This window comes from Apodemus sylvaticus, chromosome 1 (assembly GCF_947179515.1).
Source record: "Apodemus sylvaticus chromosome 1, mApoSyl1.1, whole genome shotgun sequence".
Taxonomy (NCBI): Eukaryota; Metazoa; Chordata; class Mammalia; order Rodentia; family Muridae; genus Apodemus; species Apodemus sylvaticus.
In genome coordinates, this window is record NC_067472.1 from 57,615,514 (window position 1) to 57,639,002 (window position 23,489).

General features: G+C 48.3%; 2 protein-coding genes across 2 annotated transcripts; one reads left to right on the plus strand and one right to left on the minus strand.

Annotated features, from left to right (window-relative positions):
- The first annotated feature begins 249 nt into the window (after window positions 1-249).
- On the plus strand, window positions 250-1,729 carry Cst6 (cystatin E/M). The gene is made up of 3 exons (XM_052173453.1): window positions 250-541; window positions 1,094-1,219; window positions 1,559-1,729. Exons 1-3 carry the CDS (start codon window positions 302-304, stop codon window positions 1,640-1,642), a joined length of 450 nt encoding a protein of 149 aa, XP_052029413.1. The 5' UTR covers window positions 250-301; the 3' UTR covers window positions 1,643-1,729.
- Window positions 1,730-5,429: 3,700 nt separating this feature from the next.
- Window positions 5,430-14,093, minus strand: Catsper1 (cation channel sperm associated 1). The gene is made up of 12 exons (XM_052173462.1): window positions 13,202-14,093; window positions 11,807-12,013; window positions 10,704-10,817; window positions 10,374-10,527; window positions 9,980-10,071; window positions 9,687-9,830; window positions 9,493-9,556; window positions 9,269-9,341; window positions 9,107-9,167; window positions 8,029-8,101; window positions 5,589-5,703; window positions 5,430-5,456 (listed from the first exon to the last, which is right to left on the minus strand). Exons 1-12 carry the CDS (start codon window positions 14,091-14,093, stop codon window positions 5,430-5,432), a joined length of 2,016 nt encoding a protein of 671 aa, XP_052029422.1.
- Between the last annotated feature and the right edge of the window lie 9,396 nt (window positions 14,094-23,489).

The window sequence follows — 23,489 nt, forward strand, 5'->3', positions numbered from 1 at the left end:
TTAATTGCTTTTGGCAATTCAAACTTAAGGGCAATTCAAACTTATGAGTCGTTCTCTCCCTCCTGGATGATAGGAATGATAGGCCAGCATCCCTACACGTAGAGGTCCTGGGACCTGTGTGCCACCTCTGGTTCCTACAGTGCGTAGGTGGGGGAGGTACAGTCGCCTCCAGGCACCTGCAAGCCCGTGCAGGCTTGCAAAGGGAACGAGCAGGCGGTGGGCGGGGCCGGGAGGGGCCCCCGAAGGATGTAAAAGCCGTGCAGGATGGAGCTCCGACACTGAAGACACTGAATCTGCGGCTATGGCGCGTCCTCACTTCCCGCTGGCGATGGGCCTTGGCCTGCTCGCATTCTGCCTTCTGACTCTGTCCCCGGACGCCCGTGCTGAGCTGCGGAGCCGCAGGACGGGAGAACGCCAGAAACTGTCACCCAACGATCCGCGGGTGCAAAAGGCCGCACAGGCAGCTGTGGCCAGCTACAATATGGGCAGCGACAGCCTCTACTACTTCAAAGACACCAAAGTCATCAATGCGTCATGTCAGGTGCGGTGGCTGGGACAAGTTATGGAACAGAGTGGCTGTGGAGAGGGAGAGGGACAATTTGGAGAGGGACAGGGACAGGGGACAGGGGACAAGCAGAGAGCTGCTTGGCTTGCTACCAAACACAAGGGGGCACTAAAAACAACCATAAGGCCCGGACCTTTCTATGAAGTACTTCAAAACAAAACTGATAAATAGCAAAATCCTCTGGCAACCAACGTTATCTAAATATCAAAGAAATGCAGGATCCAACCTCCGCTGGCTAACACTTCCCTAACCCTGTCAGAGAGAGTGGGAGGGCCCAGTGTCGCTATCACATGCCATTCACCACCTCTGCCTAGCTGCAGACAGGTATTGAGCACCTAGTTTCCTGCTCAGCCTAGGGCTCTGCTCCACCCTTAGGTCACACATAGAAGTCCCCACCTCCACTCCAGGTCTGAATATGTAGGCCAGAGGGTTGCATTTGCTTGTGGAAGTGGGAGACTTGCAGAAGGCGAGAGAGCATAGAGAGCACTAGACTCCAGGCGTCTCTCTACCTGCCTTGGTTTTTCCCAGCTGGTGGCTGGCATGAAGTTCTACCTGACGATGGACATAGAAAGCACCCAGTGCGCAAAGACCAGAGTCTCTGGAGACCACATGGACTTCACCACCTGCCCCCTGGCCGCAGGAGAGCAGCAGGAGGTAACAGCTCTGACCCCATCCTGATCCAGTGCAGTGTCTGAGGCCCTTAGCTTGTCCATCCTGACTAGTCTATCTGGTCAGGCAATGGCTCCACCTGTTCTGTTTGGCTTTTGTGTGACTCAGGCCAGGGTGGAGTGCAGGAAAGAGAGACTGGCCATTCCTCTTGTGGTGGGAGTTGCCTGATAAAGCTGGGATCGTCTCCTGCCTTCTGATTCCATGTTTTGGGACCACTAATGGTCTGTCCCTGGCTCCAGAGAGACGTGGCAGTCAGAGGGCTGACTTCAGGGAGGAGGAGGCTGGCACCAAGCTTACCCTCCTTCTTCTGTGCTTCCCCCTCAGAAGCTGCGTTGCAACTTTGAGGTCCTTGAAGTCCCCTGGGAGAACACCACTCAGCTTCTAAAGCATGACTGCATGCGGGTGTGACCGGCCCCAGGGTGACGGCGTCAGGACCCCACGGGAACAAGCGTGGCAGAGGCACCTCAGGCCCGCGGGCATGTCTGCTGCAATAAAGCTCTGGCTTTGCTTCTTGCATTGCTTTTTCCTGTGTGTTTCACCCACCCTGACCCTCACTCTGCTCCCAGTGACTCGCAACCCCTCAGTTGACCGGATACCATGCCCTTAACCCCCACAGGAGCCCCTGCTGAGCCCTCTGAGGTAGTACTAAGGGTACAGTCCTCAGAGGGAAGCCCCTCTTCCAGACATTTTCAGTGGTCTCAAAGGTAAGGGAGGAGGAAACAAAGACACAGAAGACATATGCCGGAGACTCGCTACAGGAGGGGTGTGAATCAGACCAGCATCTTTTCCAGGGTTTGTGCTGGGACTCCGAGGAGGAAGATGTTAAAACTGGGGTCAGGAGGGCTGAAAGTCTGGCGACTCAGGCCAGTGAGTTTATTAGTGGCACAGATCTAGTTGTTGCCCTCAAATGGTGAAGCAGCAAAGAGCACCAGATAGCAGGCTCACGGGGCACCCACAGACCCTTGCTTCCCTTTAGCAAGGTACATTCTGCAGCAGCAAATACAGCCCTTCATGCCTCAGTAGCTGGAACTTTTTCTTTTTCTGAGGCAGGATTTTTCTGTGTGGCCCTAACTGTCTTAGAACTCACTTTGTAGACCAGGCTGGTCTTGAACTGAGAGACCCACCTGCCTCTGCCTCCCTAGTGCTGGGATTACAGTCATGCACCACTACAGCGCAGCATGTCTGGAACATTTGACCGCATACATATTGGGGGAATGTCAAGTTCCCAGACGACAGCCCTCTACGGCCCTGACACCAGGCCTTGTGGGGATGGCATGTCTCTGGCTACAAGACGGGCCTCCAATCAGTCTCCAATTCAGTCCAGTCTCCCTGTCTGTCAGCTCTAGAAGGGAAGCCCATATCCTGCTGGACTCTTGGAACTGAACAGTTGTGTAAGATGGCTACTCAACTTCATGGCCCCCACAACACTGAGTTCCCAGCTGACAAATATTCTCGTGCATAATGGTGGTTGGAGGTGACTTTCTCTCCTGAGTTCCCATAGGCCAGAGGTCGTGAAGCCAGTGCATGCCTCTCACATCCTTCCCAGAGGTATTTTCTCAGAGTTTTGCTCTGGGCAAGATTCCTAAAGGAACCTGAGCCATGGGGCTCCAGAGGGAGCAAGAGCTACCTGGAGGGGTCACTTTCTCAGGAGGGACAGGAACCAGTCAATGTCATGTCGGACTGAAGGAAACAGGTGTTAGATTCTTTGTACATTTCGTTGTAGTTATAATTCTTGCTATACACATGGTCAAACAGTGAGGGGAGGCAGTTCCAGGACCCACTCAGGTGCTTGTAGACATGTCCTGAAGGCCCTAGCAATACAGCCTAGAAACACACAAGCAGAGGCACCAGGCAGAATGCGCACACATTGGAGACGCAGGAAGTAACCCCGTGATGAGTGTACATTGCCCCTCCCCCAAGCCAGCACTTACATCACGTCCAGAAGTCTTGCCCAGATATACTAATATGGATCTACCCTGGGGGCAGGCCGGAGTCACCAGTTGCTTTGGGAGCACCAGGAGGTGCTAGGCTCAAGCTGGCATCACAGGGGTTGCAGGGAGGGTAACCAGACAGGGTAACTATCTCACACCTCCTTCCTAAGAAAGATCTCACACCTAACTTGTTCCTGCCTGATTCTCTCACCCAAATTCTGTGACCTCATGAGCACCAGGGCAGCTGGGGTTCCGTCTACTGCCTTCAAAGGCTGCATCATGGAGGGAAAGGAGGCCGAGAGCCATCTGGGAAGCCTGACACACTGAGGGGCTGGATTTGATATTGAGGGGACAACTTGCAGGCCTGCCTCTGCTAGAGCCTGATACCCGGTGGCAGTGCTGTTTGTGCTGTACAGTCACTACTTGGAAGGTTTCCCAAGTTCCATCCAGTAGAAGATGCCAAACATGGAGCCAGTACAGGGCAGGTGACAGGAAATACTTGTTGAATGAATGTGTGAAGCCCAGGGAGAGGCAAGAGTCAGGACATCTGTCTCTAGTGACTTCTCCACCCCTGGAATCCGTGCCCAAATCCCTGATGGCATTTTCTCTGCTTGATGTACTCCTGGGCCTGGGCGTAACTAAGCAAGGTTAGGGAGAGGAGCCGCTGCCAAGCGATGCTCTGTCTTACGTACCCTGCCTGGACCAGACTAGTGGTGAGTGTGAGCGTTGGTCAGACCACCACCTCCCAGCCTCCACAACCCTCTAGATTGACTTCAACTAAAACAAATATTGTTATAAATGACAGAAGATGGCTGACCGTTGATGGGGAGCCCCCTGGGCTGTAACTCAGTTTCACCTTGTCTCCGTACTTAGCATAGACGAGAGTCCCACTGGAATTCCCACTGTGGACATGGGCTCTGGACATCCTGCTTGTGGGAGGATGTGTGGGACTCATCTGAGCCCTAAAGCAGGCTGGGCAGAAGTAGCCATTTTCTTTGCCCCTCTCCTAATAGCAACTGGTCCTTGTCACAAGGCGCTGTCTCCATCTATTAGAAGGATAAGAGGCCTTCTGTAGGCCTTCACTAAGGTTTTGTGGTTTAACGTCAGTGGGGAAGGTGATGTTAATGACCTTTAGCTAATAGAACTTTTTTTTTAAAAAAATATTTATATGTGTGTCTGTGTGTGGATTGTACGTGTGAGTGCAGTGCTCACAGAGACCAGTAGAAACTGTCAAATCCTTCAGAGCTGAGTTATAGGTATTGTAAGCAGTGTGATGTGGGTGCTGGGAACTGAACCTGGGACCTCCTGAAGAGCAGCGATCTTGCCCTCTGAGATCCAAACCATCTCCACAGCTCTTCTCACTCTTTTAAACCTCTAGGTTCTTTTAAATTTTTTAAATTTTTCATTTATTTTTGGTTTTTGAAGACAGGGTCTCTCTGTGTAGCTCTGGCTATCCTGGAACTCATTTTGTAGACCAGGCTGACCTCAAACTCAGAGATCCACCTGCCTCTGCCTCCCAAATGCTTGGGTTAAAGTTGTGTGCCAACATACTTGGCCCTTTGAGTTTTTGAGGGTTTTGTTTGTTTGTTTTTCCAAGACAGTTTCTTGACAGCTCTGGCTGTCCTGGAACTCACTCTGGAATCAGGCTGGCCTGGAACTCACAGAGTTCCACCTGCCTCTGCCTCCCCAGGGCTGGGATTAAAGGCGTGCACCACCAACTATCCATTTGGGTTCTTAGTATTCCCACTGAGTTGCTACCCTTATGGTAAATGTTGGGGTTCCTGGTAAGCCTGAGTTCCTGGGTGCTGAACCCCAAGCCTGGCCTCTGATGCAATCCTGAAAATTTTGAGATGTTTCAGTCTGTTCTTTTTTTATCCCAACCCCAGGCCAGATAGGCTCTCCTCATCTAAGGACTCCACATTTGGTCTTCCATCCTCTTCCCAGGCTCCCCTTCTGTGACATTCTTCTGACCTCTGCTAATGCACTGCTGGACTGAACTGAGAGACTGGGACCTGGTGAGGCCAGAGGAGACCCAAGACGAGCCCCTTACACACGTGACTCTGACATAAGCCTGTGGCACACTGTTTGACTCCCCCTTAATCTTTGCTTCAGGCTAGCCAATGAGGACACAGAGCCCCCCATAGTTTTAAAAACTCTATTGGGACTTCAGTCCAACACGATTCTGGATAATTCCAGCAGCATTAGGGCCTTGTCCCAACCCATCCAGGTAGGTAGTCAGAAACTCAAGTCAGTATTCTTCAGGGTCACTTCCTGTAATCGTCATCTCCAGCCTGTAGGGTCAGATAGGGTCTGTGTGAATGAACCAGGGCCAGCCTTTGCCAATGCCAAGCTGCTTTGAGTGAGAGTTTCTACCTCCCAAGCCTCTCCTTTTCTTCCCCCTGCCCCTCTCCTTCCTGGTTTACCTCAAATGCAATGTCCACAAGTTCATCGATGACAGATGCTTGGGAACGGAACTTCTGCTGATGCTGCTCCACCGCTGCCACCAACTGCAGGAACTGGAAGTGGAGCGCCTGCTGCCTGGGGTTGGGCAGAGACAAGGACTGGGCTCCTAAGGACCGAACATGGCCCTCCTTGCCAGGACCTAGGTGTCCATCTCCAGTATGTCTCCTCCTCTACACTTCACTTTTTTATGTATTTGTTCTTTTGTAGATGTGTATATGTTTGTGTACACATGTATGTGTTGATGTATATGAATGTGTACCTGTGGGTATACATGTGTGTGCATGTGAAGGCCAGAAGTCAACCTTGGGTGTCTTTCTCTATCGTTCCCTAGTTTAACTTTTAAGATGGTGTCTGCTATTGAACCTGGAGCTCACTGATTGGCTAGACAGACTGGCTAGTGAGTCACAGGTATCCTCCTGCCTTTCCATCCTCCTCAGCACAGAGATTACAGGTCCAGGATTGTACTGTGACACCTAGTGAGTTGGGATCCATGTGTATCGAGGTTGCTTTACTTAGCCATCTCTTCTAACCCCTGCATATTTATTTTGAGATGAATTCCCATTGAGTTGCCCAGACTGGCTTTGAGCTTGTGATTCTTCTGCCTCAGACTTCCAAGGAACTGAGATTACCAGCATACACCATTATACGTTATGTGTCTGACTGACTGTTTTCCAATGCCCCAAAAATCTGTGTGTGTCTGTGACATAGAGGCATCCGCAGTGGCTCATCGTTTAGCTACCCGCACCTCCATCTTGCCCATTCATCTACGCAAGCCTCTCCAGGGACCCAGTCAACCACCTGCCTACCCAACCACTGCATGCTTACTGCCCCTCCCTCACCCACTCAGGCTAAACAACATCCATCCCCCCAATTATTGCCCCGTGTCTTCTTTTCTCACTCATCTATCCACCCATTGGATCTTATCAATCCATTTGCCAAACACACTGGGATTAGGAAAAGCAGGTTGCTCCAAAGGTGTGGAGATGAACAAGAAAGAGGTCTCGACCTTGGACCCAGACAATACAACCCATTGTGTCAGCACAGTGCCTACGGCCCTGGTAGAGGAGTAGCCAAGACTTTATCCAGAGGGGAGAGGAAGATCTAGGATCAGAACTTAAGCCCAATGGAGAGTAAAAAAACAAAACTATACTGAAAAATACTCTAAGTGAGGGGAGACCAGTAGGGACGATACCCCCAAAGAAGTATGGCAGAGGCCACAATGGTTGCTCAGATCCTGGAACATGTAGGACAAACAGGAGAGTGACCCAGGAGGTGACAGTAGTTAGGAATTTAAATTGGCTCTCTCAAATACTGGTCATCTGAGCCTCATATCAATATCTAACCAGAAAACCACAGTGTAGGCAGAAGCCTGGCAGTAGTGAATGTGTCATCTTAGAAAAGAATGTGGGCAAAACAAGATTACGTCATAGGTAGCAATCAATGACTGTGATCTGAGGGAAGCTAGCACTACCCCGATCATACATAACTACGAATGCCAGGCTGCAGATGTTGGATTCTGTCCTGGTGAGTGGCGTCCAGAGAATATCAGCTTGCAGTTGTGACCTGTAAGATGATCTGGAGCCAGACTGGCTGTGGGGAGGAGCACAGGGCTTGGCTTCCACAGAGAGACTTAAGAGAACTAAGCCTGAGCACCGAGTCACAGCTGCCAAGAGCCTGGTCTTCACCAGGGATCTTCACCTGGCCTGGCCAGGGATGGGTATTGATGAGGTTTCATCATGTGATCTCCAGACCTCGCCCACATGATTCTCCATAGTACCCAAACTTCCACTTGGCTGAAATTTGCCAGTGACCCAGCAAAGGGCCTGGCAGTATGGACAGGAATGGCAGTAACAGAGTAGCATTTCTCTTTGGGTCTCTGGCACCCTCATGGAGCCTGCATCTGACCAGGGTCAGGAGAAGCTGAGCAGTGGTGGCACCTACCTTTAATCCTAGCACTTGGGAGGCAGAGACAATCAAATTCTGAGTTCAAGGCCAACCTGGTTTACAGAGCAAGTTCCTGGACAGTTGGTGCTACACAAAGAAACCCTGTCACAAAACAAAACAACTCAGCCCACACAGACACACAGACACACACACACACACACACACACACAGAGTGAGAGAGCGCTCTGCTACTAGTATGATCCTTGTAATGCAACCAACACAAGTCCTCTGTGATCTGGGAACCACTCCTTGCTGTCCAGGGTTGCTTATGTTACCCGTGTCCCGGTTGTAGCCTTGGAAACAAGCCTTAGCCCTCCACCTACTTCCTTCAACCCAAGGCAGACAGGCAATGTTCTTTGGCTTTCCACCCTACCATCCAGCCTCCAGACCTCTTGCCCTGGACCCACCCACCCCCTGCCCCTTCCCGCCCTGCCCCCCTTCCTTCTATCTCCTCACTTCTTTGACATGTTGCCAAACATTTTCTCAATAAGCTGCATCTTCAAGGCCTCCTCAGTCATTTGGGTATTGTCTGGATGAAAAGGAGGGACATGGTGAGGAGGATGACGAGGAAAATTGCTGGATTCACGAAGGGAGAGGACTGGGTGAGGGAGCAAACACCTTTGATCCTAGTATTCAGGAGGCAGAGGAGGTGGATCTTAGTTTAAGGCCAATTTGGTCTACAGAGCAAGTTCCAGGACAGCCAGAACTACACAGAGAAGCCCTGTCTTAAAAAAATCTAAAACCAGCTAACCAACGAACCAACAAACCAACCAACCAACCAACCAACCAACCATCAAAGGCAACGAGGCAGAATGTAGACCAGATCCACATTATCATTCGAGTGCTGGACCGAGCCATCCCACAAGTCTCCTGCACTCTCTGTTAATTGGAGCCAATTTATATTTTTGCTTAAGGTAATTATCAACCATAAGTGGGTAATTTCTTATGCTTATCTTACAACAGGGTCTAAAAACTCAGATTCTAATATTCATCTCTTTTTCTTCCTCTCTCTTTGTCTCAAAGATTAAAAAAAATTTTCTGTATATATTCTGTCAGCATGCATGTCTGTGCACTGTGTGTGCCCTACCCACCCATGGAGGCCAGAAGAGAACATGAGATCCCCTGGGACCCCCCCTTCTCTTGAGACAATGTCTCACTCATATAGTCTGGGATGCTTGAGAACTTCTGATTCTCCTCTGCCTCCCCCTCCCAAGTATCTAAGTCTGGATGAGTCTATGTGACCTTGAGTCTAAGTGACTCATAATGTCAGTTGTAAATGTCTCATGGAAGACCAACTGCTACAGGCCGTGAACATTAGTTACAAGCAGTAGTTTGGTAAACCATAATTTGTTTTGCAAGTAAGGTCTTTCAAAAATTGATACATTTAATTGGCTTTTAGAGGACTGTCTAGAGTCCTTTGGACCAAAGTTCTAAACTTGGATAAGTCTCCTCATGTCTCAGAGTCTAAACCTCTGAACCAGCCTGGCTACTCTCAAGGGGAAGCAGAGGGGCAGGAGGACGGACTGGTCAGTACCTGTTTTGCTGATGTCTGTCACAGAGTCATCCAACAACTTCTCATGGACCCGTGCAGCTTTCTGCACAGAGAAAAGGCCTCTGTTCTACCAGGGTTTCCTCCCTGGAGTGTTGTTCTTCCACCCCACCCCCCACCCCCATCCTTGTCCCACGTGTGTGGTACCTCCAGCTTCACTTTCTCTAGGCCTTTGAGCAACGCCATCTGGAAGCTATCTACCAGGACAGCAATCACCAGGCTGCAGAGGAGACAGTGGGATGCTCTCAAAGGGGACACCAGAGAAGAGGCCACATCCTGTCCTTAGAGTGCAGTGTGGCATGATGGGGGTGAGAGGGCTGGGGTGGGTTATGACCCGAAGGTGTAGCTGGGCAGTAAAGCAGGCGCCTCACTTGAGGAAGATGAAGTACTGGATAATGATGTAAATCATGAGGATGGGTATAATGTACCAGGCACCTGGGGGAGGGAAACGTCAATCAAAAGGCATCCCAACTCTTTCCAGAAGGTAACAGCAGCCCTTATATGGCAGACGTAACCAAGCCATTAGTGTCTGCTAATCAGGCCGCGGACCCTGGCCTCTGCCCACCTTTGGCCCTGTTGTCTATGTAGATGAGGGACCAGTCATCCAAGGTGAGCATGGTGAAGAGGGTGAAGAGTGTGGTAAAGATGTTCTGGAAGCGCTTGGGGTCTGAGTCTTTAAACAGCGCCCGGAGCACCACAGAAAAGAGGACTGGCAACTGCTTAGGGTCAAACCATTACCAGATTCCCCCACCGCTGAACCACCTCCCACCAGGTCGCACTCAGGCCCTCTAGACCTGCTTCTCCCCACTCCCAACTGCCCTAGGCCAGCAGCTGCCCGACCTCCACTGCATAGGATACAGAGACAGGTAAACATGAGGGTGAGGATAGCTGTGATGGATGGCAAAGATCCACTCAGAGTTCCGGTCACTTCGTGGAGGCTGGTCAGGATACTGTGGGCAGTGGAGAGAAAGTCTGAATTAGTGGGCATGGAAGTGGAGAGCTGTGGCTGGTAACCAGACTGGGCACTAAAATTAAGGTGTCCCTAATTCATTGGTGACGTTCATTCAATCCTTCCTAGGGAAATAGATTGATCCATGCATGGGCCCCAGGGACATGCCATGCACACAAGGGGCCACAGTGACAACCCACCACCATCCCAGAAACAGCTCACATGGATTCCCTGGAAATCCAGGCCCATGTTCCCTTTTCCTTGAGAATCCCCACAAGGGTGAGTAGCCTTGGTGGTAATGACCTGAGCCTCCGAAGGACCCGGATGGCCCTCAGGGCCCGCATACTCTTGAAGACTTTGAGGATCCGGAACAGGCTGTGGTTGTAGAATGAATATGAGAGTGGGTTTATCTGGAGGAGCACGAAGTCCAGCACTGCCATGACCATGATGAAGAAGTCTGCGTGGGGGCGGGGCGGGGCAGGGCGCTGCTTCAGTCTCAGGGAGGCCCCGGCAGGCCCTCAGCCCAGACCCACAGGCATTCCAAAACCACCCACCCCATCCCTTTTCTGCCCTTAGCTCCCCACACACAGTTCAGTGCCCCTTCTCCATCCTGTCGCAACCTTACCCACCCACCCAGATTGTTCCATGGGTCGTAAAAGTACTCCAGGCCCAGGGCAATTAGCTTGAGGATGGCTTCTAGCACGTAGATGGAGAGGAAAATGGAGTCCAAGACCATGAAGTACCATTCTGTGGGGACACCAGAGGCTTTCTCAGTGACAATCCCCAGAATCCTGGGCGTCCGCTCCTCCCCACTTCTTTACCAGGACCTCATGTAGGTCAAACACCCAGGCTTTCCCCCCGGCTGCGATGCTTTTGTTTTTGTGTTATGCTTTATCCTTTTGTTTTTGTTTTGTTTTGTTGTTTTTTTCTTTTTAGACTAGAGTCTCATTATGTAGCTCTGGCTAGCCTGGAACTTACTATGTAGGTCAGGCTGGTCTCAAACTCATGGAGATCTGCCTGCCTTTGCTTCATTCTGCTGGAATTAAAGGTATAAGCCCAGTCCCCTAGCTCTTTTAAAGGGCTTAACTGCCCACTTTGTGGGTTTTCTTGTGTGTAAAATAGGAACAAGAAACAGGCTTGGCAGACTTCTTTATAAGCATAAATGCATTTACTGTTCTAAAACTGTAACCTTGAATGGTGGTAGCACATGCAGTGCACTGAGTGATTCTGCAGTCCCCTGGCTCTGCTGGGCTTCAAGGGTGTTCTTAGGCATTCCACTTTACTATTCCAGGGCAGCTTGGGAGAAGTCTTGCCTGCACCCTTCCCACCCGGTGTGAAGTACTCAGATCCTATTGCCACCTGGTGGCTACATTGTGAACAGCATGGCCTGCAGTTCTTGGGTTTTCTGGGAATGTCAGTAAGTTGCCAGTGGGTGAAGATGAAAAAACATAAGGGTTTTGTTGTTGCTGCTGCTTTTGATTTTTGGTTTATCTGAGATATGGTTTCTCTGTGTAACCCTGGCTATCCCGGGACTCACTCTGTAGACCAGTTGCCTTACACAGAGATCTGAGTCCCCCTGCTTCCTGAGTGCTGGGATTAAAGGTATGCACCACCACTGCCAGGCTTAACATACATTGTAAAGACCTCTTGGCACTGGATCAGGCTCATGGGAAGACAGTTCACCACTAGAGCCACATCAGTTGTTCAGCATAGGGACAAAGCCACCCGACTCTTACCGCCTCGGATCTCTAGCTCAGTGAAAGTCTGGGCCACAAGGATGACTGTGTTGAGGCAGACCACGAGGAAGATAAAGGTCTCAAAGCCCAGTGAGTGGGTCAGTGAGAATATCATTTTCTGGAGACCCAAAAGGATATGGCTTATCTTTTCCCATAGCAATTGGAAGATATTCCCAGTGTGCGCCTTCTTGTGGGTCCTCTGGGCCTCTGCAAGAGAGTCAGAAAGTTATGCTCATGCAGGTAGTGATGGGGTGCAGTGATCCCAGGTACCCTCCCAGATGGGCATCTTTAGCATCCTTCCCTTGTCTACTCACTAATGTGCCTGCCATCTTGCTTGTCCTGTACTAGTCTTGGGGTCACCATCCGTATACCTTCCACACCAGGGACCAAAATGTTTGGGATTTGGTTTGGCAGGTTCTGAGCATTCCCGATCCTACAACTCCAGATTTATCTTTGCTCATGTGGAAACTTAAAGAAAACCTGGTTCTTGTCACCATCCCACCCTCTTGGTGACCTCTTTTCCTGTTTAAGACCCTGCTAAGCCATCCTGCCCCCGACCACATCTCTTATGCCCTTTCAGTAAGTAACTAGTCTTTCTCTGGTCATTCATGAGACTTTTGCTGTTTGTGTTGACTTTTTTTTTTTTTTTTTTTTTTTGGTTTTGGTTTTTCGAGACAGGGTTTCTCTGTGTAGCCCTGGCTGTCCTGGAACTCACTCTGTAGACCAGGCTGGCCTTGAACTCAGAAACCCACCTGCCTCTGCCTCCCAAGTGCTGGGATTAAAGGCGTGCGCCACCACCGCCCGGCTGCTGTTTGTGTTAAACTAGTAGGCACAGAGTCTGGAAGACTGTAACCATTGAGATTTCTCCATGCCTTCCAGTAAGTTGGTTTTTCCTTTCAGTATTGGTACTCAGGATATGTCCTCAGCGAGTGTTTCACAGTTTAGTAGGACAAATGTGGTCACAGAATCCACAAAAGCAAATCTCCTGATTTACAAGATGCCAGGCTCCTGCCATTAGATGGCTTGGGATCGCACCCAACCCTAGCTTCGGACCCTGTGAGTGAAGCAATTGTCCTAACTTCTTCCGTGCACTGACTGCCAGGACCCAGGAGGACTGGGAATCTACATGTGATTAGGTCCTCAATGGTGAAGACATGAACATGTGAGTGAATGAAGCTCAGGCTAGAAGAGGCGGGGCAAGGCTTTCAGTGTCAATAGTGCAAGGAGTAAAGGGCAGGGCAGTGGGCAGCCAGAAGTGAATGGCTGATTAAATGCACACACGACTGAGGACTGGGCTTTCTAATGGCTGAAAAGCGAGTTCAGGGTCTGGGCTAGAGCCACATGGATCTGAACAAGGAAGTAGAAGTCTGAGTGGGGACCCCAGGAAAGACTCACTTTTGCGTTTCTGAACATGATCCTCCCCTTCACTCAAAGACGATTCTTTCAAGCTCTCCCTGGAATGAACTTTGCCGAAAATTCGAGATCGAGTTCCAAAGTAGGACCGAGCCCCGCTGGCTGTGCTTTTGGATCCCACATGAGAAGGAGAGGTGGCAACTGTGCTGTGGGACTTGTGTGAGACTTGGGAGATGCTTGGGGAGCGATGGTGGAAACGGTCTCTGTGATGCACACGATCTCCACGATGGTGTCGTTGCTCCCTGTGGTGGTGACGCTCACCCCGCTCAGAGCGCTGATCGCCATGGACTCGATGGCCCTCATGATGATCAGCTGGGGAGCGAGATCTTTCCATGGAGCGATGGGAAATGTTCTCTGAAAGTTGAGACTGCCTTCTGTTCTGCTGGGGGTCAAGATGGTGAGGCCTCTCATGGTGGTGAGGTTGAGCATAGCGGCCGCCAGCAGAGGAGGGTTGGGACATAGCTTCACTGGGTCTAGGAGGGTCATCTTGGTGGGAAGGATGGGGTCCACCAGACTGCTGAGACTCAGCAACTGGGTGAGAGCCAGCATAGGCATGAGGGGTATTACTAGGTAATGTGGCAAAATGGGCCCTGTCCTGCTGATGGGAATGATGGGAGAAAGCACTATCATGGAAGTTTGAGAACTCACGCAAATGCTGGGATTCATTTTGTTGATGGAACCCAGCATGCTGTTGGGATGGTTGTTGGAACGTCCCATGTTGAGGAGACTCATAATGAACGCCACTGCGGCTTGGCCTACGCAGGGAGGGGTGGGGTTGAGGGTGGGAGGATGATGGGTGGAAGTGATGGCTTGGATCTAAGCTACCGGGGTGTGTCTCGTGGAAAGACTCGCCCGTCCTTGAAGGTTGATCCATGACTGTCTTGGAGCCCCTGGAACAAAGACAGCTCAAGTGTAGAACCCAAAGTCCCTTTTCTGGATCTCCTAAAGCTAAGCTCAGTTCAACTACAGCCCAGCTTCTGGGAAGCTCTGACTGTTCTCTTGGAGTTCTCCTCTATGATGTCATCAGCGTGCTAGAGTCTCAGTTTACAGATGAGAACTTCTTTGAGTATTACTGTGTCTAAACAAAACAAAACCCAAACAAATAACAGATGAAGAAAAAGAATTATCATATCTCACTCACCTCTTTATTGTAAAAGAAGAAAACCAGGCTGGGTGTGAGGGTAAAGACTTCCAAATCCAGCACCAGGGAGGCAGAGGTAGGTAAATCTCTGTGAACTCAAGACCAGTCTGGTCTACCCAGTGAGGTCCAAGTCAAACAGGGCTACACTGTAGGCATAATTTTTTTTGCAACCTACTTTTAATAAGGGTTCAACCTCTCCTCTAACAGCAGAGGTACTGGAAGAGAAAAGTTATTAGGATATGGGGGAAGTGGACCTGTTCAGCAATAGCTCTTTAGGAGCAAGCTTGATCTTTGGCAGCAGTTCAGTCCTGTAGCAAACACCAAATACAATTCAGCAGCTGTAGACCAGTCCTCTAGGCAGGCAGACACCAGGCGCAAACCAGCAACTATAGTTCAATCCTGAAGAAATTGCCAGGCTGGCCAACCAGTCCGAGGCAAGGCCACTGAAGCCACCAGCTGCCATACAAACCTCAAGAGCAGTTCTTGGGCGTTTCTCTCAATGTCAGCACAAGTAGAGCTCAGCACCGCTAAGTAAGGCGAACCAACACATGTGAGTCTTCTTTCTTTCTTTCTTTCTTTCTTTTTTTTTTTTTTGAGACAGGGTTTCTCTGTATAGCCCTGGCTGTCCTGGAACTCACTCTGTAGACCAGACTGGCCTCGAACTCATAAATCCGCCTGCCTCTGCCTCCCAGAGTGCTGGGATTACAGGCGTGCACATGTGAGTCTTTAATAAGGAATAGCGAGGCAGAGCAAACCAAACCAAGGCTCGGTGCTCGTCTCCCACTGTCTGTGGGTTCATATTTATACCCCTTCATCAAGTGTCCTTTTATATGTCTGTGATATCAAAACATCCTGTCACCTGTGTCTGCTTCAGAAAAACAGGCTTTCGTGTGTTGCTTTAGCAAGACATCCTTTCACCTGTGTGGCCCAGCAAAACATCATTTGATGTAACCAACTTTCCAAAGAGCCAGAAGTTTCTGCTTCACTACACGGTGAAGCCTTATCTCAAAAAACAAACAACAAAAACCTCAACAAGCTGAAGGTGACCCATCAGGGCCAAATCAAGACCAAGAAAAAGTGTGTGGCTCTTTGGGGTTAAATTCTTGCTGTATAAGCCGGATGGGTCTGAGTTCAGCTCCCTAGAACCTACTTAGACGCTGGATACAGCGTCATCAATAATAACACAGGTAACAACACAGGTGTCAGCAATCCCTAGGCTCCCATGGAGAAATGGGATGAAAACCAGGGGACTCTGTAGAAGCTGTGTTTAGTTGGGCTGCTGTATGTAGTGTTGAACAATAGGAGATCCTGCCTCCAGTTAGAAGGTGCGAGTAGTGAACCTTCTCTGATGCTCTGAACCTGTGAAGTCCCGTGTGGTGTTGATATGAGCTGGCCATTTGGTGGCACATACCTGTAATGCCTGCCAGCAAGGAAGAACATCAATTTGAGGCCAACCTGGTCACAAAATGGCTGTGTGGGGCTTGTGGTTATCTGACACTTGCCTCTAGCCTGGGTCCAGCCCTGGCATCTCCAGAAAATGTCAGTATGGATGGGGATGGGGTATGTGTGTCTCCACTGATGCCACCAGGTGTCTGGTCCTTGACAGTGTGTGTGTGTGTGTGTGTGTGTGTGTGTGTGTAGGCTCACTCTGTAGACCAGGCTAGTCTTGAACTCAGGAAGATCTACCTTGATCTGCTTTCCTCATGCTTGAATAAGAAGTATGTGCCATTACACCAGACTTTTTCTTTTTAGAGTTTATTTATTTTATGACTGTTTATCCTGAATGTATGCATGTGCTGCTGGAGGCCAGAAGAGAGGGTTAGAACCCATGGAAGTGTTACAGCTGTGAGCTGCCATGTCTGTTCTGAGAACAGAGCCAAGGCTCTCTGGAAATGTAGAAAGTGTCCTTAACAGAGCCATCTTTCCAATCCTGGTCCTTGATACCTTAACATGTCATCAGTTTCTCCTGATCCAGGTGTCCAATGTATTTGAGTGGCAGGCATATCCAAGTTTAAACATAACAAACACATGGCTTAGTGGTGTCCCTGTGGATAGGGGACCAGCCATTCATGATCTCGACTCCTCAGCACGCAGTACATCAGGTGGCAGTTAAATAACGGTCTAGCTAGTGCTATGATTGCTTTTTTGTATCGGTTGAGAGAATATTTACTTATTTAATATTTCTTTTTCTTTTTGTTTTGTTTTGTTTTGGTTTTACTTTTTTTTTTTTTTTTTCGAGACAGGGTTTCTCTATGTAGCCCTGACTATCCTGGAACTCACTCTATAGACCAGGCTGGCTTTGAACTCAGACATCCGCCTGCCTCTGCCTCCCAAATGCTGGGATTAAAGGCGTGCACCACCACCACCACCACCACCACCACCACCACCACCACCGCCGCCGCCCAGCTATAAATATTTCTTTTCAAGACAGGGTTTCTTTGTGTAGCACTGGCTGTCCTGGAATGTTCTCTGTAGACCAGGCTGGCTGTTACGGAGTTTGTGACACAAATGGTCTTACAGATCCTGAAAGAGAAAGAAAGTTTATATTTTAGCAGGTGTTTTGAATATCTAAGACATGACCTTTAACTGCTGAGCCAATCTCATTAGTCCCCTTACATCCTTCTTTCAAAGGAATATTAACTTTTAACAAGTTCAGCTCTGCCTGTAGTCCCAGAGGCAGACAGATTTCTGAGTTCGAGGCCAGCCTGGTCTACAGAGGGAGTTCCAGGACAGCCAGGGCTATACAGAGAAACCCTGTCTCGAAAAAACCAAATCCAAACAAACAAACAAACAAAACCAAGTTCAGCTGTGATTATTTTAAGTAGGCATATCTACAGTTATTGAGAGATTTTTAAACAGAGATCATATTTTATTCTGTAACCCAATCATGTGTGTCTGCAGATGAAGGCAGGCAACCTTAAAAGCTTAGTAGGTATTTTTTCCTTATAAAGTCATTAGTCGAATAATTTAAGTATCTGTAACTTAGAGGCCATTAAACATGACAAAAAACAGACCCCTACGGGAACTCAGAAATGGTGGCATCAGGTTGTTTTTGTTGTCTTTAAGGAATTTTGTTTAGGAGGCAGAGGCAGACATATTTCTGAGTTCAAGGCCAGCCTGGTCTACAGAGTGAGTTCCAGGACAGCCACGGCTATACAGAGAAACCCTGTCTCAAAAAACCACACACACACACACACACACACACACACACACACACACGCACACACACACACACAAAGGGAATTTTGTTTTATAGATTTTTTTTAACCATATCCAATAAGCTTATAAATCTTAAAGGTACAGAAAGTTTGTATTTTATCTGTTTTAAATCATATAGTGTCTTTTGGCAGGTGGGGGGCGGGGAAGTGGGGTGCTGCTTGTCTTCTCTGTCCTAGAATCAGATGGCATTCTGACCTAGGACAGAGATTTTTTTGGTTTTTTTTTTTGGATTTGGTTTTTTCGAGACAGGGTTTCTCTGTATAGTCCTGGCTGTTCTAGAACTCACTCTGTAGACCAGGCTGGCCTCGAACTCAGAAATCCGCCTGCCTCTGCCTCCTAAGTGCTGGAATTACAGGTGTGTGCCACCACTGCCCGGCTAGGACAGAAATATTGAAGGAAATTTTTAAACAACCATATTTGGGTCAAAAGAGGGAAGCCATATACTCCAACTCCAGAGTCAGCTTTTTAATTAAATTAAAGCAGCATAAGACAATATTAACCAAACTCAAAGGACACCTAGTCCCTACAAAACCAAATTCAAGGATCAAAGGGAGAGACCAGAACAAGCAGTGTACAAAAAAAAAAAAAAAAAAAAAAATCCCCCGGGGCAGGGCAGCTGCTGTGCTGCAGAGAGCAGCAGGAGCCAAAACAGGGACCTGCATCACCCTAGCCCCGCAGTGGAGACAGGAGCCGGTTATAGGATGTTTGAACCTGTTTCTAGTAGTGGTGTGACTCAGCCCTTAGCACACACTTTTTATTTTTATTTTTTAAATATTTATTTATTTACTATATGTAAGTACACTGTAGCTCTCTTCAGACACTCCAGAAGAGGGTGTCAGATCTCATTACGGATGGTTGTGAGCCATCATATGATTGCTGGGATTTGAATTCAGGACCTTCAGAGGAGCAGTCAGTGCTCGTAACCACTGAGCCATCTCTCCAGCCCTAGCACACTTTTAATCCCTCTAGCCGGAATACAGACACACTCTTAGTACTCACCTTTGGTCTCAAACAATGAGGGTAAAGTTAATTTGTAGAGGGAAGCAGCGATGTTTGAAAGTGATGTCTGATTGAGTGGCAGACAAAGTGACAAGTCAGAGAAAGATTTGACAGAATAGGATACACCCAACTCTCATGAGAAGAGTGGAAAGGGAAGCTATGTAAGGGAGAGACAGACAGGAAAGGACAGTAGGAGAAAGTACACCACAGGCTACAGGACTTCTCGTGGAGAGCAGTGCAGGAGAACTGAGAGGGAGAGTGGAACAGCCCAGAGAGGGGGAAGGAGGAGGTTTGACTGAGAGAGTTTTACACAGATAGACTGAAGGCAGAACAAGCTAGCCACAGGTAAAGACAGAACAATAAGAGAATGAGAAGGAGCCAGAAGATTACAAAAGATTGCTGGAGTTAGTCTGAGGCCAAGCAGAGCAGTTCAGAGGCTGAGAGTGCTGAGGTCCAGGAGTCACTTCACAAACCACATGAACACCAAACTCAGTCAGACAGGGATAGTTTAATGAGACTTAGGAGCTGAACCATGAAGTTGAGTGAAGATCCTATAGGGATTTTTTTTTTTAAGGTTTATTTATTGTTATATGTAAGTACACTGTAGCTGTCTTCAGACACACCAGAAGAGGGCGCCAGATCTCATTACAGATGGTTGTGAGCCACCATGTGATTGCTGGGATTTGAATTCGGGACCTCTGGAAGAGCGGTCAGTGCCATTAACCACTGTCTTTCCACCCCCTTATAGGGATATTTAAGTCTAAAATCTAGAAACATTTCCACCAATCAGAATTTAGGGAAGGGGCTTCCTTAGGAGCATGTCTTTGTCATACACTTATCTGCACCCACGGGTCAGGGTATTCAACTCTGGCTGGGGAACTTGCCTAACTTTTATGTCTTTTTCTTTTCTTTTAAGAGATTTATTTATTTCATGTATGTGAGTACAACCGTCACTCTCTTCAGACACACTAGAAGAGGGCATCAAATCCCATTACAGATGGCTGTGAGCCACCATGTGGTTGCTGGGAATTGAACTCAGGACCTCTGGAAGAGCAGCTGGTGCTCTTAACGGTTGAGCCATGTCTCCAGCCCAACTTTCATGTCTTAACCTGCCAACCAGGATAGGATGTCAGTTACCCACCTACCTTTTCTCTCTCTCTCTCTCTCTCTCTCTCTCTCTCTCTCTCTCTCTCTCTCTCTCTCTCTCTCTCTCCTCCTTTTCCTCCTTCTTCTGCCAAGTAGGATGTCAGTTTCCATGGAGGTCTTAGAAACTTAAACTTTTCTGAACCACTACCCAAAATGGAAGTCTTATTCCAAATAGTTTCTTATATCAGTGCAGGTGTCTCTCTTATGTTGGGATCCACCCCCGGGGCATTTTATAAAAGTTTATATACAGGTGCAGGAAGTGTTGCTGGGTGGTTGGTTCAGGTCCAAGCTTATTGTGGGTAACTATACAAAGCAATTCTACTGAGTTTTATCATGACTGGTTTCCAAGAGCACAGAACGTAACAGAATATGAAATCAACTTGGGCATGAGAAAGTAGTAACAGCAGAAAAAAACATAGAATTTCCTTATAACATTAGTAACAACACAAAATGGCGGGCTATCAGGTAACAGTTACCTAGGCCTTAACATTCCATCTATGCCTTCATATTTTAGTCATGCCTTGTCAGAGAGAAGCCAGATTGACTAAGTCAGCTGGGAGAGGAGTTTGAGCCAGAACAGCTGACTAGAACCAGCCAGTTAAAGTTCAGAAAGAGCAAGAAAGGTCAAGCTTTTTCAGTAGCAAGTCTCAGAGGCTCAAAACATTCTAGGCCTAGATTAGAGTGTACAGAGGCTAGAAGCTTCTAGGACTAGGCCTATGATAGCAGATTGAGGCAGTAAGTCTCAGAAGGACTAATTATTCAGGCAAATGACAAGTACTTTTACAGGAGCCTGTTGGGAGCTAGAACAACATGGAAATACATCATTCAGAAGCAGCTTGTGAGGGAAAAGGATCTCAAACGGGAGGGCGTAGGAAATGGCCTGATGAACCTGTAGGACTTAAACAGCAGACTCATACAAGCCAATAAGAGGGTCAGAGACAGAGTGCACTTCAGTGGGGAGCTAGTGTAGAGGCAGCCGTGAGCAGACTACCTCACGGTAATCCTGAAAATATTGTATGCAGCTCAAGAACAGTTTGGATGTGCTCAGTTCGATCCCCATCTCTGTGACAAAACGTGAAAACACAAATCCAATAAACAACAGAGAACAACAGGAAAAGACAGTACAACACGATCAGAAAAACCAAAACAAACCAACCAACTGCCGGGCGGTGGTGGCACACGCCTGTAATCCCAGCACTCTGATAGGCAGAGGCAGGCAGATTCCTGAATTCGAGGCCAGCCTGGTCTACCAAGTGAGTTCCAGGACAGCCAGGGCTATACAGAGAAACCCTGTCTCGAAAAAAACCAAATCCAAAAAAACCAAAAAAAAAAAAAAAAAAAAAAAACAAAAAAACAAAAAAACAAAAAAACCAACCAACCAAAAAAACCAACCAACCAAAAAACCAGACGAACTCAGATTTAAGGTGTACACTAAAACAAGGATAGCAGGACACCCCTCTGCCCTAGAGACTGGGCATATATAATTTCATCAGATCTCGCCTTTTGTCTATCCAAATGTTTGAACTTCAAAACAGAGCAGAATAGTTCACTGATAGATCCAAGCTTCAGAAGGCCAGCAATTCTTACTTTCAACTTGCAAGTTTGGGGCTGCTGTAGTCTAAGGTCCCTGGGGCCCGTCAAGTCCACGTTGGCCTTGATCCCTTTGGGGCCTGTTCCAGACCCCTAGCCCTGAGTCTGGAGTTTCCCTGGGATCTTGCTAGGGGCCTCCAAATGTTATGGAGCTAGCAACCCCTGGGAAAAGACCCTAGATTCATTCCAATTATAATGAAAAGGTTTATTGATTAGCTTCTAGCAGGATGAGCAATCTCTGACCCAAATTTGAGATTAGCATGACAAGAGTTACTGGAAGGACTTTTAAAGAAGAAAAATCACAGGAAGACCTTCAATGTCTGTGCAAGCAAGTAAAAACTCATCTGTTCTGCCAGCGTGAGTGGTTAAGACAGCTCAGAACAATCTTTGGATAGTTACATTGTCAATTTATAGAAGCAGATTATGGAGGCAAAAAAAAAAAAGCAGTTAGTCATAACAAATGGATAGTCACAGCTGTACATTTTTGGGTGGTGGTAGTGGTGGGATTACTGAGTCAGGGGGTCACCCAGTCAGGGTTACAGGACTTTATCCTCCGGGGACTGGAGTCAGAGATAAATGGCAAGATGGATGCCTAATGTAAAATGGAAATTTTTTAGCCACTGGCCTCAAACTCACAGATCCACCTGCCTCTGTCTCCTGAGTGCTGGGAGTAAAGGTGTGTGCCACTATGCCCGGCTAGCCAATCAGTTCTTTAGTGGATGTCAGGACCAAGTTTTAGGTGACCCTTAGATCCAACTCAATCAGTTCTGGAATTAGTATTGCAAGTGTAAGCATTTTCCCAGGGCCAGCTTGGGTTCGAGTGATCACAGCGTGATCCCTGATACAAGGGTGATGGATGGCAGATGACTTCTCAAAAAACACAGGCATAGTACTGCGTTGGGGTGTGGTGGGCATGGCTCAGTCACAGCACTTGACTGGCAGGCCTAAGGCCCCAAGTTCATCCCCTAAACTGTAAAACAAACAAACAAAACCCAGAACCCATAGGTTGCCATAGACTAGGGAGGGACTTCAAGTGGTTCTTATCAAAGCTCTCAATCTCAATGCCTTTGGCTCTTGAGGGTAACTGTAGACAACATTGCTATGGAGCCATTGTCTCTGCAGTGACAGTCTTGAGCTGTGGACATGATCCTTAGAAAGCCACTGAATTGAGCTTTTAAGCAGAACATTGAGGACCTTTTTAAGATGATGATGATGATGATGATGATGTGTGTGTGTGTGTGTGTGTTTGTGTGTGTGTGAAGGTCAAAGGACAGCTTTCAGGAGTCAGCTCTCTCTTTCCACCCTAGGTTGCACAGGTCAAACTCGGGTTATTCAGCTCTTGTGGCAAGTGCTTTAAGAGTTGAACCATCTTGCTGACATAAGGTCTTCACATAGTGGAGTACCACTTCCCTACCATGTGTGTGCTGGTGTGCTGGTTATTAGCTTTCTCTTAGGTTAACTTCTAAAAACCTGGGAACAACTTCTAAAGAGGAAAGGTTTATTTGGTTCAGACTCCATTGTTTTGGGGTCTGTGGTGAGGCAACACTTCCCAGCAGGCAATTCCTCACAGGAAGGTGAGCTGTTTATTTTATGGCCAAGACATCAAACAAAGACAGTGGGAGATTTCAGGGCATACCCTCAGTGACCCACAGACCTTTCTCCAGGTCCTACCTCTTAGTGTTTTTAACCACTTCCCAACAATCCTTTAGTTGAGAATCAAGTATGTAACGCGGGCTTGGGGTGGACATGCCAGACCTAGACTATAGCGTCCAGAATCCCTGTCTCACAGATGGCTAGCCTTTCTCACACTAAATTTCCGAAGTGCCTACCACTGTCCTTTCTCAGCTGTCTGTCCCTCCTCCAGGGAGTCTCACCTGACTGCAGTCTTGTTCTCCCATTGCTGACTCACACACTGCTGTTCTGCTCACTTCCCCACACTTGCCCTTAGAGGAGTGATTGCCTCAATTTGTCATCAGGGATTCCCGAGGAAGGAACGGAGGCAGGAAGAAGGGCTGGGGGCAGGCCAGACCTCGCGGGGGGGGGGGGGGCGGGGGGGTTAGGAAGGTGGGCGAGAACAGACTGTTGGGAAACAGTTTCAGTGAGATAGCTCATTTAGTGGGAGGAACAAAGGTGGCTTTGGGAGTGGGTAGGGGCTTCAGGGTGAGTGTACATCAT